Source organism: Taurulus bubalis (assembly GCF_910589615.1).
Source record: "Taurulus bubalis genome assembly, chromosome: 7".
In the NCBI taxonomy this organism is placed as follows: Eukaryota; Metazoa; Chordata; class Actinopteri; order Perciformes; family Cottidae; genus Taurulus; species Taurulus bubalis.
Genome location: NC_136595.1, coordinates 22,273,622 through 22,287,644, shown reverse-complemented (window position 1 = coordinate 22,287,644; position 14,023 = coordinate 22,273,622). Strand labels below are relative to the sequence as shown.

At 42.7% G+C, this 14,023-nt stretch overlaps 2 protein-coding genes across 2 annotated transcripts; both read left to right on the top strand.

The window, feature by feature from the left end:
* Positions 1-1,011: 1,011 nt before the first annotated feature.
* On the top strand, positions 1,012-7,553 carry acot11b (acyl-CoA thioesterase 11b; the record flags this gene model as incomplete). Its single annotated transcript, XM_079220649.1, has 15 exons — positions 1,012-1,201; positions 1,402-1,471; positions 1,600-1,660; positions 1,738-1,839; positions 1,915-2,050; positions 2,143-2,296; positions 3,419-3,538; positions 3,652-3,790; positions 3,912-3,967; positions 4,493-4,559; positions 4,659-4,742; positions 5,173-5,306; positions 6,064-6,195; positions 6,407-6,533; positions 6,650-7,553. The coding sequence occupies 15 exons, from the start codon at positions 1,012-1,014 to the stop codon at positions 6,806-6,808; spliced, it is 1,731 nt and encodes a 576-aa protein (XP_079076775.1). The 3' UTR covers positions 6,809-7,553.
* Positions 7,554-9,687: 2,134 nt separating this feature from the next.
* Positions 9,688-13,887, top strand: fpgt (fucose-1-phosphate guanylyltransferase). The gene is made up of 4 exons (XM_079220423.1): positions 9,688-9,788; positions 10,447-10,614; positions 10,737-10,829; positions 11,719-13,887. The coding sequence occupies exons 1-4, from the start codon at positions 9,695-9,697 to the stop codon at positions 13,125-13,127; spliced, it is 1,764 nt and encodes a 587-aa protein (XP_079076549.1). The 5' UTR covers positions 9,688-9,694; the 3' UTR covers positions 13,128-13,887.
* The last annotated feature ends 136 nt before the right edge of the window (positions 13,888-14,023 follow it).

Here is a 14,023-nt window from a genome sequence, read left to right as displayed (position 1 = left end):
AAAACTGTTTTGCATCTTTTCTAGTATCTATAACAATCTGTATCGTTGTTATATTCTAATACGTTTATGGACAATATGGTCCACACAACTAAAAATGAGACAACTACAATTCCACCTTAAAAATGAGGACGTAACAGTGACCACTGCAGGGGAAGGTCTCTCTCTCTTTCTCTCTTTCTCCCTCTCCTTCTCTCCCTCCAGTGGCGAAACCGTTGAGTAAATCTGTCGCGTGTGCGTGCATGTGTGTGTTTATGAAGTTGTGGAGGAATGGCTGAAATGGAAAGAGGTCGGTGTGGCATGCCTGCAGCCCTTAGCCAGCGTTAATGTGTAGTAGCCGACGGTCCATTGACACGTGAAGGTCTTTATCTCGATTCAGCAGTAGCTAAAAAAATTAGGTAAGCAATTTTTAATTTTGGGGGGGGTTTGTTTCCAGTGTGAAAATGCGTTGCGTTCTTTGCTGTCACGAGTTGTTGTCCAGAATGAAGAGCAGGCTTGTAGAGTCCGTATTATTTTGTCAGAGAAGTTAACGGCAAATGTCGTGGTCTGTCTCATTTCTCGTGAAGTCAACGTAAAGGTCACACCAGCTTCTGTCAGCGTTAAGAGGAAAGACAGGTGACCACTGCGTGCGCCCCATTGGAGCAGCAGTTGTGGGCAAACACTTCAATCCCAGCAAATAGTTTCCATGAATACCTCGTTTAGCTGCATGCCTTAAAATAGTTTGTATATGTGGCTTGAAATAGTTTTCAGACTCTGCTCCGATTAAACATCCCAGCCTGGTATTCATTAGCCTCTAGAGGCCTACCACTGAATGCTGCAAGGTTGTAGTCACACACAAGCATCTCAGGTTGTTCCTGATCCTTGAGTTAGGGGACAAATGTTGGGCAATTCCTCAGACGACAATGCAGATTATTGAAAGCGTCTTATGTTGCTGCACTGGTCCAAACTGACTGCAGGTTTCATTGACTGTGCCACATTTCCCTGTGTTTCCTGTCTGTGTAGTTGTGAGTTACTATGACGTCTGAGGGAAACTGTGCGGACGACACGCAGGACCCTCTGTTCATTCGGGAGGCTGAGGAAGTGTACAGAAACCCCACTGAGTTGAAGATGAGTCAGATCGTGCTGCCGTGCCATGCCAATCACTGCGGGGAGCTGAGCGTTGGGCAGCTGCTGAAGTGGATGGACTCCACCGCCTGCTTGTCTGGTAGGAAAAAATCTCCGCTTCTCAACATGTCACCGATGATGTAATCTAGAACTGCAGAAGTCTGTCTGTCTGTGTGCTAGATTATTACTACATGCCTTTTATAGATGCACATATGTACAGCTCCTAAGCTCATTTGCAGTTGCTTTGTGACTTTTGTGTGCTGGATGACTTGGCCTAACTAATAATCTCTCTCCTCCCAGCTGAGAGACATGCCGGTTGTTCCTGTATCACTGCATCCGTGGACGACATCCATTTTGAACACACAATCGGGTAATGTATTAGCCGGAATGCTCTCTCCATCTAAGCATTGTGTTTCACAGCAGAGAGGTCCAGAGTCTGTTGATACTGCAATCACGGCTCCGTGTTGATAGTAAAGCGTCTCTGTCTTTCTACTCCAGGGTGGGAAAGGTCGTCAACATCATAGCAAAGGTCAACAGAGCCTTCACGTCCAGTATGGAGGTTAGTGGACATTTTTATTTCAGCATGGTGAACGTTTTTAGCTCAAAGGTGACACCTGGTGCTTTTTTTCATTTCAGGTGGGCATATTGGTGAATTGTGAGGATCTGTACACCGACAGGCAGTGGAAAGTTTGCCATGCTTTTGCTACTTTCGTAGCCAGACGAACCGAAGCGGGGAAGGTAAAGGTGACACGGACCCGAATATGCATTTTACTAAAGCTGATTCAACATCCCCTATGTGCTCTGTGTACACAGGTACAGCTGAAGCAGGTGCTCCCTCGCACACAAACGGAGCAGATGGAGTACAGCCTGGCAGCAGAGCGGAGGAGGATGAGGCTGATCCACGCTGAGATCATTACAGACCTACTGAACAGCAGCACAGCTCAACTCGGTACAGACTGTAGACGTAGGGCTTTAAAACACAACGGCATTGCAAACGTGCAGCTTTTAAAAATGGGATCCTTGTTGTCGCGCTCTCACCAGGAGAATGCCAGGAGTACCAGAACGCTGTGCCGGCTGAGCGGACACGGGTGGAGAGTGTGGAGCTGGTGCTTCCGCCACACGCCAACCATCAAGTCAGCACCTTTGGGGGCCAGATCATGGCCTGGATGGAAAATGTGGCTACAATTGCAGCAAGGTGTGTCCCTAGTTTTCCTGACGCAAAACAGCAAAAATGAATAGTTTGACATTTTGAGAAGTGCTAAATCACTTTACTGCAGAGTTGGCTGAGAAGATTAAAATCACGGTCATATCTGCTTGCTGATTGTGAAACTACAGCCAGCAATCGGTTGACTTGACTTGAAGACTGGAAACAGAATCTTATCTTAGAGACTTGCCTTTATTGGCTGTGTGCACATAGAAAGAATTAGACTTGTGCATCTATCTCAATGCAGAAATAACCGCTAGGAACAAGGACATTAAAGCTGCACCAATAAAGGTAAAGAATAGACAGGACTATTATGTACACAAAAATAGGTGTAAATGAATATTATATCAATGACATAAAATGTCTTTCTGTAAGTTGTAAACTATACAAATAGTGTCAAAAAAAAGAAATACTGACTGGATAGACATACATGGATTGGACTGTTATGTACAGCATTTAAATTGACAGATTTTTTTTATATATACATATTAATATATATTTGCATTCAAATGTGAAAAAATATTATCTATAATGGCAGTGGATATTTTGGTTATTGACAGTGTTTGACTGATTTAAGTGTTCATCAGAGTGACGGCTTGAGGGGGAAAGAGCAAGCTGGGTAACAAAATCCTCCTGCCAACACATCGAAAGATCACTAACTAACATTCTATATCTCTTTTGTTCGACTGAGACAGATTGTGGTTTTACAGGGAGTTCTGTATCGGACTATTCTTGGAGTGACTTCTTGGAGTTTTGGCTCTTATGAGACTCTAGGAAGTCACTGCACCAGCCAAGAAATATTCCCAAACAAACACCCCTAGAAAACCACGAATAGTGTTTTTTATTATATGTAAGTATTTGTAGGGATAAAATAAACAATCTAAAACACGGTGGTTGGTTGAGCTTTAGAGACTCATGTAGGTGTTGATTGTAGCTTCATATTTAACGCGAAGCTGTGACAGTGGTTTCCATCTTCTCATCAAACTCACGGTAAGAAAACGAATAAGCATAATGCTAACAAATCCCAGTTCGCTGAGTCTATTTGTATTGAGACCAAGGTTCAAAACAAACGACAAACCTCTTCCTCTTTTCTTTCTTCATATTTTGATCTAGTCGCTTGTGTAATGCTCACCCAACCTTGAGGAGCATTGACATGTTCCATTTTCGTGGCCCGTCTCACATTGGTGATCGACTGGTACTGAAAGCCATTGTTAACAATACCTTCAAGCACAGGTGAGTCGCCGCACAATGAATCGAATAAAAGCACAGAGCAAACCATCACCTCATCTAACGAAGCGTGTTTTTACCGTACGTCTATGTGAACGCACGCTTCTTTCTCTTTCCAGCATGGAGGTGGGAGTGTGTGCGGAGGCCTACCAAGGTGGAGAACCTCTGCGCCATATAAATAGTGCTTTCATGGCCTTTGAGGTGCTGGACGGTGACGGGAAGCCGTGCACGCTACCGCGGATACGACCTGAACCTGTGGTGAGTGTTCTTCCTGTTCTGCTGCTGCCTGAGAGCACATCATGTACAGTACAGTGTATAGCCCCAAAAATAAGCATCTTTATGTGAGGATTTCAACATTCGGTTGTTTTGTGTTTTACAGGATGGGAAAAGACGTTATCAGGAAGCTGTTGCCAGAAAGAAGATTCGCCTTGATCGGTTAGAATTTTCCATTAAACCACCAGGTTTTGTTCTGATATATATCGAGGGCTGACATGGTTTATTGCAGATATGTAGATTTTTGTCAGTGTAAAATATAATATGCATTTTCTGTCTCCCCATCTGTCAGGTTCAACACGAATCATAAAACATTAAAAACGACAACATATACATTGAAAACAAACAAACAATTATGGTGCATGATTGCAGTATTATTGACTGGTCGTAATACAGAAACGGTATCATCATTGCTTTGTTTGTCCAGTGTTGTGCTACAGTGTCCGTTATTTACAGTTGACTGCAGCAGCACATGACTTGGCGGAGCAGCATATAGCAGCTGAGCAGACTTTGGTGCCGAGTCTTTCGAGCATAATAAGTGCATTGTTCAACTGAAAAATACCCGGCCTCCAGTATAATCTTTATTCCACAATTTGATAACCAAACGAAAAGCTTCATATTATGCTCCGGTCCTCTGAACTTCCTTTTGTCCCTGAATGTAAAACATTGTGCCCTCCATGTTTACAGGAAATACATCATCTCTTGCAAGCAAACTGAAGTGCCCGTTTCGGTTCCCTGGGATCCAAGTAACCAGGTATTGCAATTTCTTGCAAACAGAGTCCCACATGCTCAGTGAGGCTTATTGCCACCATATTCAAGAATTCAGACAGTCTTCTGCTTTTGTTTTTTTTAGATTTACCTGAGCTACAATAATGTATCGGCACTGAAACTAATGGATACCAGAAACAACTGGGTATTAACGTCTGAGAAAAACAAGGTTGGTATTGTTTTTATTATCGTACAGGATATAGCTTGTTAAATAGACACAGCTGTTGTGACTCTGCCGTGCATTCTCACCTGTATTGTTTTGGAAGAGCTGCACAGTCACAGTGTCTGTCTTGGAAGTAGGCCAATGTTGTTTAAACTAAATTATGGAATAATGCAAAATAGAAAAACGTTTCACTTTAAACTGCATTCTGCTCAAACCCCTCTCCAAAAGACATGGTCAAAGATTTAGAGAACAAGCTCTGAATATAGTCGTCCTAAAAATATGTATAATTATGTATAATCTCCCATGTATTTGCCAGTTAATGTGGCAGTTTTGATGGCAGTCAAACTCGATGTGTGCGTATTAGAATAACTGGAACAAATTCCTATTTATAGACATCGAGCCCACATCCTCTTTGTGGATATTTCTTCACTCTTAGGTCAGACTGTACACACTGGAGGAAAACCACGTGCTGTGTTTCAAGGTGGAGATGCACGTCAGCGTACCGGCGGAGCAGACGTTCCACCTTCTGTCAGACCTGAGGAGGAGGAAGGACTGGGACCGGCACTATGAGTCAGTATGAGGGCCGTCGTCTGGCGCCCAGCAGTTTACAGTTCATTTAACAGCAGCATACGCTTAAAGAATGATTCTAATGTTGTTCTATGTTTTTCTTATTGTGAACGAATTTCATAACAAAGGCACACTCATTTCTAAAAAGGTTTAAATCCTTAAAAATGTGTCACAATATACAGTTATTTCTTAAATAGTTTAATTTCCTAAAACCACTAGCAAATGTTACTCAAACATGTGGAAAGAGTGTTTTTAACTAGTTTCAACCGCAGGTCAATATACATTTGGTGCTTTTGTGAGTTTTTACATCAGCAGGATGGTGTATGTGAGAGAGACTCAAAATAACAGTGCTAGTTTTCATGGTAATTAAGGTACATGTCACCCATTTCAACAGTGGTTATTTTTTCATAACTTTAGGACAACATTTGAGGTCTATAGCACAGAAAACTACAAGTAAATAACATTTTGGGTTTGCTCTTTTTCATTGGATTTGTTGACTGCAAGATCAATGTAAAACGTCACCTGCCTTATACTTTTAAATTCCCCAATTGTATCATATTACCACAGCAACCAAACTCAAAAATTGCAAGGCTAAATTCAGATGCAATGTTATTTCTGCATGAAATATAACCTATATGTATATTGGCTCATATTGGACTGCAGTAGTTATGTGGAGTGAATACGGCAACATGAGATGTGAATTCGACATCTTAGAATATTTTCATTTTCTCACATGCTCATTACTGTGTGGCCTCTGCAGGGAGTGTGAGGAGATCAACCAAGTAGATGAGGAAGACACCCTTTACCGCGTGGCTGCGCCTTCTGTCAGTAAAGGGGGCAAAGGCCAGGACTTTATCTTGCTAGCATCCAGGAGGAAGCCATGTGATGCCAGGTGTTGTAACATACTACATAATAAACAACCTGCTCGTGTCATTTCACATTTTGTTTGCCCCTTCTCCGCTGTATTTTCATCATTTTGACTGTTTCTTGATTTCCTTTCTCCAGCTTATATTACATTTTTTATGCAACCAGTTATTGCATTACTACCTCCCGCTTGCTCTCTCATAAAGTCTCATGATGCTATCCTCGTTTGTCCCTCACAGGGACCCATATCTGATCGCTCTGCGTTCTGTCACTTTGCCCACTCACCTCCCCACTGAGGAGTACACCAGGGGAGAGGTGCTGTGTGCCGGCTTTGCAATCTGGGACGAGTCCAGCACCGTCACCAAGGTTGGCGCTCGCTGGGAGCCCGTTAATGCGCCCTCACACTAACAATTCACATTCACAGAAATTGCAAGACACAGTGGCTTATTGCGTAACACGTGACCCGATACCTGTTGTTTCAGATCACCTACTACAACCAGGCCACGCCGGGCGTCCTCCCCTACATCTCCACAGACATCGCCGGCCTGTCCTCCAGCTTTTCGAGCACCTTTTCTGCCTGCAGTCACTTCCTGGAGGCGAACAAGGACAGCCTGGCTGCTCTGCCTCCCTCTGCACTGTGACACGACACCGCTGCCATCGTCTCCCGGAGAAGAGGAGCAGTAGCATCAGCATTTGTTGTGACGGCTCTTCAGGAGCCCGTAGTTGAATGTAAGGGTCCCACCCTGAGATTACAAACTTCTTTGCATTAATAGTTTATTTTCAAGTCTTTACACCTCAGTTCTCACTGTATGACTTTGTTCATTCTGAAAATGAGAGCATTCTTTTTAATAAGCTAAAGAAATACAGTGTTTACATTTTTATTTTTTATTTTAAGAACTTGCTACTTGTTTTCAGCAAGATTAATAAGTATGATGCAAGACTGCATAACATGGATTTTAAGTCTTTTAAATGTAATGAGAGCTAATTTATTATGGAATACTCTCTGTGCCAAAAATAATGTATAGATCAAGTAATTATATTTTGATTGAAAAAAAAGTATTTACCACAATCTCTGCAATCAGTTTTCTTGAGCCAGTCATGCTTTTAATGGTGTTTCCATTCTTTTAGTCAAAGTTGAGAGATTTCAACCAGCCTCTTTTGTTATAGTTTTTCTACCTCCTAAATAATGTTTTTAAATTACTTGATTGAGAATTTGAATAGGAGTAAGACAAGATGTACATTGAGTGTGTTATGATGCCATTTTGAGACAATGATGTATAGTTTTAGAGGACAACTCTTGCACTGATTGTAATGTATGTTGACATTCAATGGCCAAGTATCTCACGTCAAGCTGTCTTGATTTGAACTGAAACAATAAACACAATAGACTAGAGCTGTTGTGTTGGCGTTCACCTCTCTCACCCTACATTCTTACCATTCTTTAACCATTTTTTTATGGAGAGAAAAGAAAGGAAAAACACAGCTGGCAGCTGTATCCCACTGTAGTGTTGTAAGAGAGATGCACAGGTCGGCGACCAGTATGATGGAGTCTAAGTGAGCCTCTGACTCGGGTTTAAAGGAGTTTATTGCTCTGCAGATTTTGTTTATGATCCATTATCATCCTGCTATGCTCTCACTGCTTCTCGGGCAGCAAAACAGAGAGGGGAATAAAGAAAAGTGTAATGCATCTGTGATGAAACATTTTGTGAAATTTCAGGTAGAACGATGAAATACTGTCAAACACGAGCCAGTCACTAAATCCTGTCCAAAGCCTCCCTGGATGAGGTTATCGTCCAGTGAGGGTCAACAGCTTGACCCTCACTGGCGGATCGCACCACTCCGCAGGTCCCTGACCAGCGTCTGGTCCGATGTGTTCTATTCTCGTTAAAGGCCTCGTTCAGTGAGGGAGCTGTTATCAGTGCCCACTCCCAAGCCAATTCCTCCTTGTCCTCCATGTTTTAGGAATGCAGCCTGCCTCTGCCTGTCGTCCTAACACTTTCAGAACAGCCTCCATCCTGAGCGAGCTCCTTGTGCCTCTGCCAGGGTGCTTTCTATCTTTGGTTCCTGACGTTTCAGCTCCACAGACTCGTCCCCCTGCAACCTGTTGGCTGTCATCTGGGAGGAAGCCGTGTCCGAGAGCAAAACTTAACAATGTTCATATAAATATCACTATGGAAGGACTCTAAAAGTGTTCTGTTTGTCGTCATCGTCAGACCTCTTCCTCCAAATGTCACATAGCTCGCTCCATGCATGTCTGTAATTGCGTCTTCCTCCTTCTTAGCGCCACTGAAATATCAACAACCAATCCCTGGACATGTCCACATATTGTTTTCATGGAGATTCTCAGTGTGACTTGTGAGTGAGAGAATACATTTTGTAACAATATGCAATTTAATGTCCTGCAAATAAAACACGCAACCAAGCCTCAGGATGTTGTTGAGCATCTGTTGCCATGAAAATGTGTTAACAGCTGGCACCTTGTTAAAAATGATGGTTATGCCTAATCAAAATAGCTAATATAAGTTAATGAATTTGACAGGCGTTTGTAATCAATGGCATTTGACATGCATTTGTAATCAATGGATTAGTTGATATATACAGTACCTTATAGCCCTGATCAGGAAATGATGGTGGATTTTGCTAATTTCCTGACGAGACCTGATTTGTTGACCTTTGGATGTAGGCCTGTTTGTGAGGTAAGATCAGTTTGCTGCAAACAATTAAGTAAAACCATAAAACATTATATACAAAATAAATGGATGACATCAAACCGGTTAATCAAAACTTAAATTAAGGTCCACTTACTGTCTTGTCACTACATTAGAGGCCCTACAGTGTCATGGTTAACCTACAGAGGTGCTTTTACTGAGAATAATACATTTACAGACAATATAATTACACCATTAAATGAATAAAGGCATTTTCTTTCAGAGAAAATTCAAACAAACCAAAAAAAAAAACGTGTTGCTGGTTAGTTTCTAATCCTATTTATTTCAGTTGAACAATTATGGAGGTGAAACACTATAACAAATAACTTAGATAAGTCTTTGCATAAGGGGTTTATGTCAATATCACTAATATGTAAACAAAACAAAACAAATTAAGTAACTAGAAAAACAGACTCTATCCTTCAGCATTTTTTTTTGTTATATTCTTTCTGTGAACTGGGAAAAAACATCACTGATTCACGATTACAGGGTCAAGAAGTTCCTAATATTTAAAAGAACCTAGATTTACCCATATAGATTAATCTGATGTTTATAAGAGAAACTCCTCATATGGCAATTATTTAGTCAAATTTGATCTAATCTATTTATGTTTCTAATAAAACATGCTAAACATTGACTGAATTATTAGTCATAATCTATAAAATCATGGTTTTAGCCTTGTAGTTCCTCCCTCACCTCGTGCTCTTCCCCCTTTACGTTGTAAACACAAGAAACCACGTGACCCGGAAGTCAGAGACGGAAAGGTTTTTCTTACTATCTTCTAAAACTAAAACTACACGGAACAAGCGACTTTGTCTCATGGAAATTCGAAGCGACAGCATGAACCAGCAATGTGTCATGAAGTTAAAAACTGCGACGAAAGAAAAGATTAAAAAATTTAACTCTATGCGTGGTGAGTTGTTTTATATCTGACAGACTCATTTAACTGTACAAGTATGTGCACTTCTCCTGAGCTGAAAACCAAGCCTATGCTATCCTGTATTCTTTGTATTTATTCTTATTTGAAGAAGCCTGTTGTTATCCTTTATTCTTAGTATTTATTCTTATAAGGAGAAGCCTGTATCTTGTCCTTCATTCTTAGTATTTATTATTATTTGGAGAAGCCTGTATGTTATCCTTTATTCTTAGTATTTATTCTTATAAGGAGAAGCCTGTATGTTATTATTTAATCTTAGTATGTACAGTATTCTCATAAGGAAAAGCCTGTATGTTATCCTTTATTCTTAGTATTTATTCTTATAAGGAGAAGCCTGTATGTTATTATTTAATCTTAGTATGTACAGTATTCTCATAAGGAGAAGCCTGTATGTTATCCTTTTATTCTTAGTATTTATTCTTATTTGGAGAAGCCTGTATGTTATCCTTTATTCTTAGTATTTATTATTATTTGGAGAAGCCTGTATGTTATCCTTTATTCTTTGTATTTACTCTTATTTGGAGAAGCCTGTATGTTATCCTTTATTCTTAGTATTTACTCTTATTTGGAGAAGCCTGTATGTTATCCTTTATTCTTATTTGAAAAAGCTGTCATGTGTTTCCTCCTCCTGAAGCTCGGGAGGTGCAGCCCGGGGAGTTTTGGGACGCGGTGGTCGTGACCGCAGTGGATGAGAGCCAGAGAGACGCGTATGAGCTGCAGATCAGAGAGAAAGTTGAGAGAAAAGAGCTTCCCCTCGGACTTCACTACAAGGTCTTCTCGGATCCGCCTGGATCTAAAATAGGTGAGTGAGTCAGTCAGGCAGCGTGCACTGTCAAAGGGGAGCAACAAAGCGCTGCATTATTGTTGTGGTTATTATTATGAGTATTATTAGTTTTATGACTACTAATATGACCTGTTTTCAAGGGAATGGGGGCTCAACTCTGTATGCACTGCAGCAGCTGGATGCCATCTATGGGAAGACTCTGGGCAGCCTGAGAGTCCTCCTCATCCACGCAGGTTTGAGATTTCACTGGCTTTTTGTTGCTGTTAGACTGGTAAACAAACCAAAAATACAAGATTTGTGCCACAGTTTTTCACCCAGAGCAGGCTGGTAGGGTTGCAATTATTGAGAAAATAAATATATATATTTTTAAAAGCCCATTACAATTTTCCAGAGCCCCGATAGCTCAGTTAAAACAAAACCAAACATATTTAATGTACTATCATATTGCCCTGAATTAAGTAACCGGACTGTTGTATATTTAACTTAAAGAAGAACTGAAACAATTATTTAAATTCATTACTTGACTTATGAGTTCAGCTCCACGGATACGTCCATCCCCCTTCAATACAAATAATACAATAGAATAAGCAGCTATGCTTTGACGTGTTCACACCTGCCTCTTCACACTTCTTGCATGTGAATTGGTCCAAACACCACAGTCACGATTACTGTTGGATCCATGTGAGACAATTTATTTTCACATTCAATAATCAAATTGAATATATAAATTATAAGAAATAATAATTGAAATATGGCAACACAACAGAATCGAACATGAGGTCAAAAACTACACACACACACACACACACACACACACACACACACACACACACACACACACACACACACACACACACACACACATATCAATAATGTGGTTTATTATGAAATTACATACAGTGAACACACATGATGATGCAAAAACATGCGAGTTGTTAAAATTTTCATCATTGTTATGCTATCATAGAATCTTCCGAATGTTTGGGGCTTTAAAAGAAAGTGGTGTAAAACTGACTTTTTATTTCATTATTCCAAAGTGGAGGCGGTTGATTGCAAGTGCTCAGACATTTTAGATACTACACGTATCGTGCGTGTGATGTTTCCCACTTCTCTTCCGTCCAGGAGGGTTGAGTCAGCGTCTGCCCAGTGCCAGCGCCTTGGGGAAGATCTTCACCGCCGTGCCGCTGGGCGACCCCCTGTACCAGATGCTGGAGCTCAAACTGGCCTTGTATGTGGACTTCCCGTCCCAGATGAAGCCTGGCGTACTGGTGACCTGTGCAGACGACATAGAGCTCTACAGTACTGGAGATGAGGCGAGTGTTAGGTTTGACAAACCGGGCTTCACAGCTTTGGCCCACCCGTCCTCGCTGTCTATTGGGACGACTCACGGAGTGTTTGTGTTGGAGTCAAACGAAAAGCCGGCTAACTCTGAAATGGAGAACGTTTCCTGCCTGCGCTTTCTGCACAAGCCGAGCTTGGAGAAGATGCGAAACAGTGGCGCTGTTCGTAAAAGGCATAGTGGTTGTTTTTCTCTCTCTGACGCGGAGTTCGTCTACACAGACAGCACCTATTATGTCGACTTTGATACGGCAAAGTCTCTTCTCAATCTGCTAAAAGAGCTGGGGCCTCTGGACTGTGAGGTAGACGCATACGGGGACTTCCTCCAGGCGCTGGGCCCTGGAGCCACGATAGATTACACCAGCAACGCTGCCAATGTCACCAAAGAGGAGAGCAGCCTGGTGGAAATCCGCCAAAAGATCTTCCACCTTCTGAAGGGGACTCCCTTGAATGTCGTTCTCCTGAACAACTCCAAGTTTTATCACATTGGCACTACTTCAGAGTACCTCTTTCACCTCGCGGAGGATGTGGCGCTGAAGAGTGAGCTGGGTCTCCTGTCGTCTGCCTTCAGCGTAAATACGAATGAAGACTCGGGATGCTGCGTTATGTACAGCGTCTTAGATCCCGGTTGCTCTGTGGGAGCCGGATCGGTGGTGGAGTTCTCCAGACTGGGAGCGGGAGCTTCCGTCGGTGGGGGCTCCATCGTCAGCAGCTGCTGGGTCAGTGCGGGCCTCTCGGTGCCTGAAGGAGTCTTCATGCATTCTCTGTGTGTGAATCACAAGCAGCAAACCAGGTTTGTAACCGTCGTCTTTGGGATTAATGACAATTTGAAGCGCGGCGTGGAAGCCCCCGCCTACATGGAAGACCTGAAGCTTTTTGGCTTCAGCCTGGCAGAGTGTCTGTCCCACTGGGGGCTGAAAAATGAAGCGCTGAGGTTCTCCGGCGATGCGTCTGGCTGCAGTTTGTGGAGCGCTTGTTTGTTTCCCGTGTGCCGCGATCAACAAAGCTCATTCTCTCTGTCTCTGGAGATGCTGCAGGCCGCCCGCAGTGGCTCTACGCTCACCTTACCCAAAGACACGCCACTGATGTCTATGCAAGAGTCCTTAAAGTGTAAGAACCTGGAGGAGATGTTGAAGTTCAGGAAGGGGCTGTATGAAGACATCACACAAAGAAAACTCAACAATCAAAGTTAATAATCGAGATTATGTGTCATCTTAAGTATGAGATGAAGTTGAAGTCATCCTTACATTTACAGTTTTGTAATGTAACCGGGTGGAACTGACGGGGAGAGGTGATTGGGTCTGCCGGACGGGTGATGGGGTGCACGGGCCCTGATGCGGGAGATAAAAGTGCACCTGCTGGGAAACCGGGCGTTTTCTCATGTCTCCGTCGTCACAAGCGAGGGTGCCGAGGCGCCGTCCGCTGGCTCTCTCGCAACGGGCCGGGGCGCAGCGTGGTCAGGCGTCATACGAGCGTCGGGGTCTGGGAGGCATCCGGTACGGAGGGGGGCGGCGTGTGTTTGGGGACGGCGTGTGTTCGCAGGTAGCTATTGGTTTTGGAATTGGTTGTCAGGATGTATTTGTGTGCTGCATAATGAAAAATGTAATGTTGTATTTGTCTCATAAAGCTCCCTGAGCAGTGCACCCAATCATAGCCGGGGGGAAATCCAAGTGGGGTGTCTGGGTTGCTGGACAGCCGGTGGGTTAAGGGAGCTTCTGTTGGGGTTGGTCTTTTCCTTGTTGGCAGTTACTAGTTCTTAATTATGTTTTCATTTTATTTCTTTTCCAGTTAGTGAACCGCTGCTTTGGCCTCTTGTTTATTTTGTACTTTTCTGTTAAGTTGTGTGTGTTGCCTATCGTGGCCCAGGATCTGTGAACTCTTCCTTCCTGCCAAACCAGTTGTCACCGGTCACACCAACTATTGCTGCTGTCCCAATGTCCCAATAAAGAGATATAGTTGCATAAGAACGCTGGCTCTAGTGTGTGCTTACCTTTACAGTGCTTGAACCGGGTCTCTGCGGCAACGGGGTGCTACAGTAAGTTCTACTCATAAAAAGTATAACTTTCTTTGAGAAGCATTTCCCTCATCG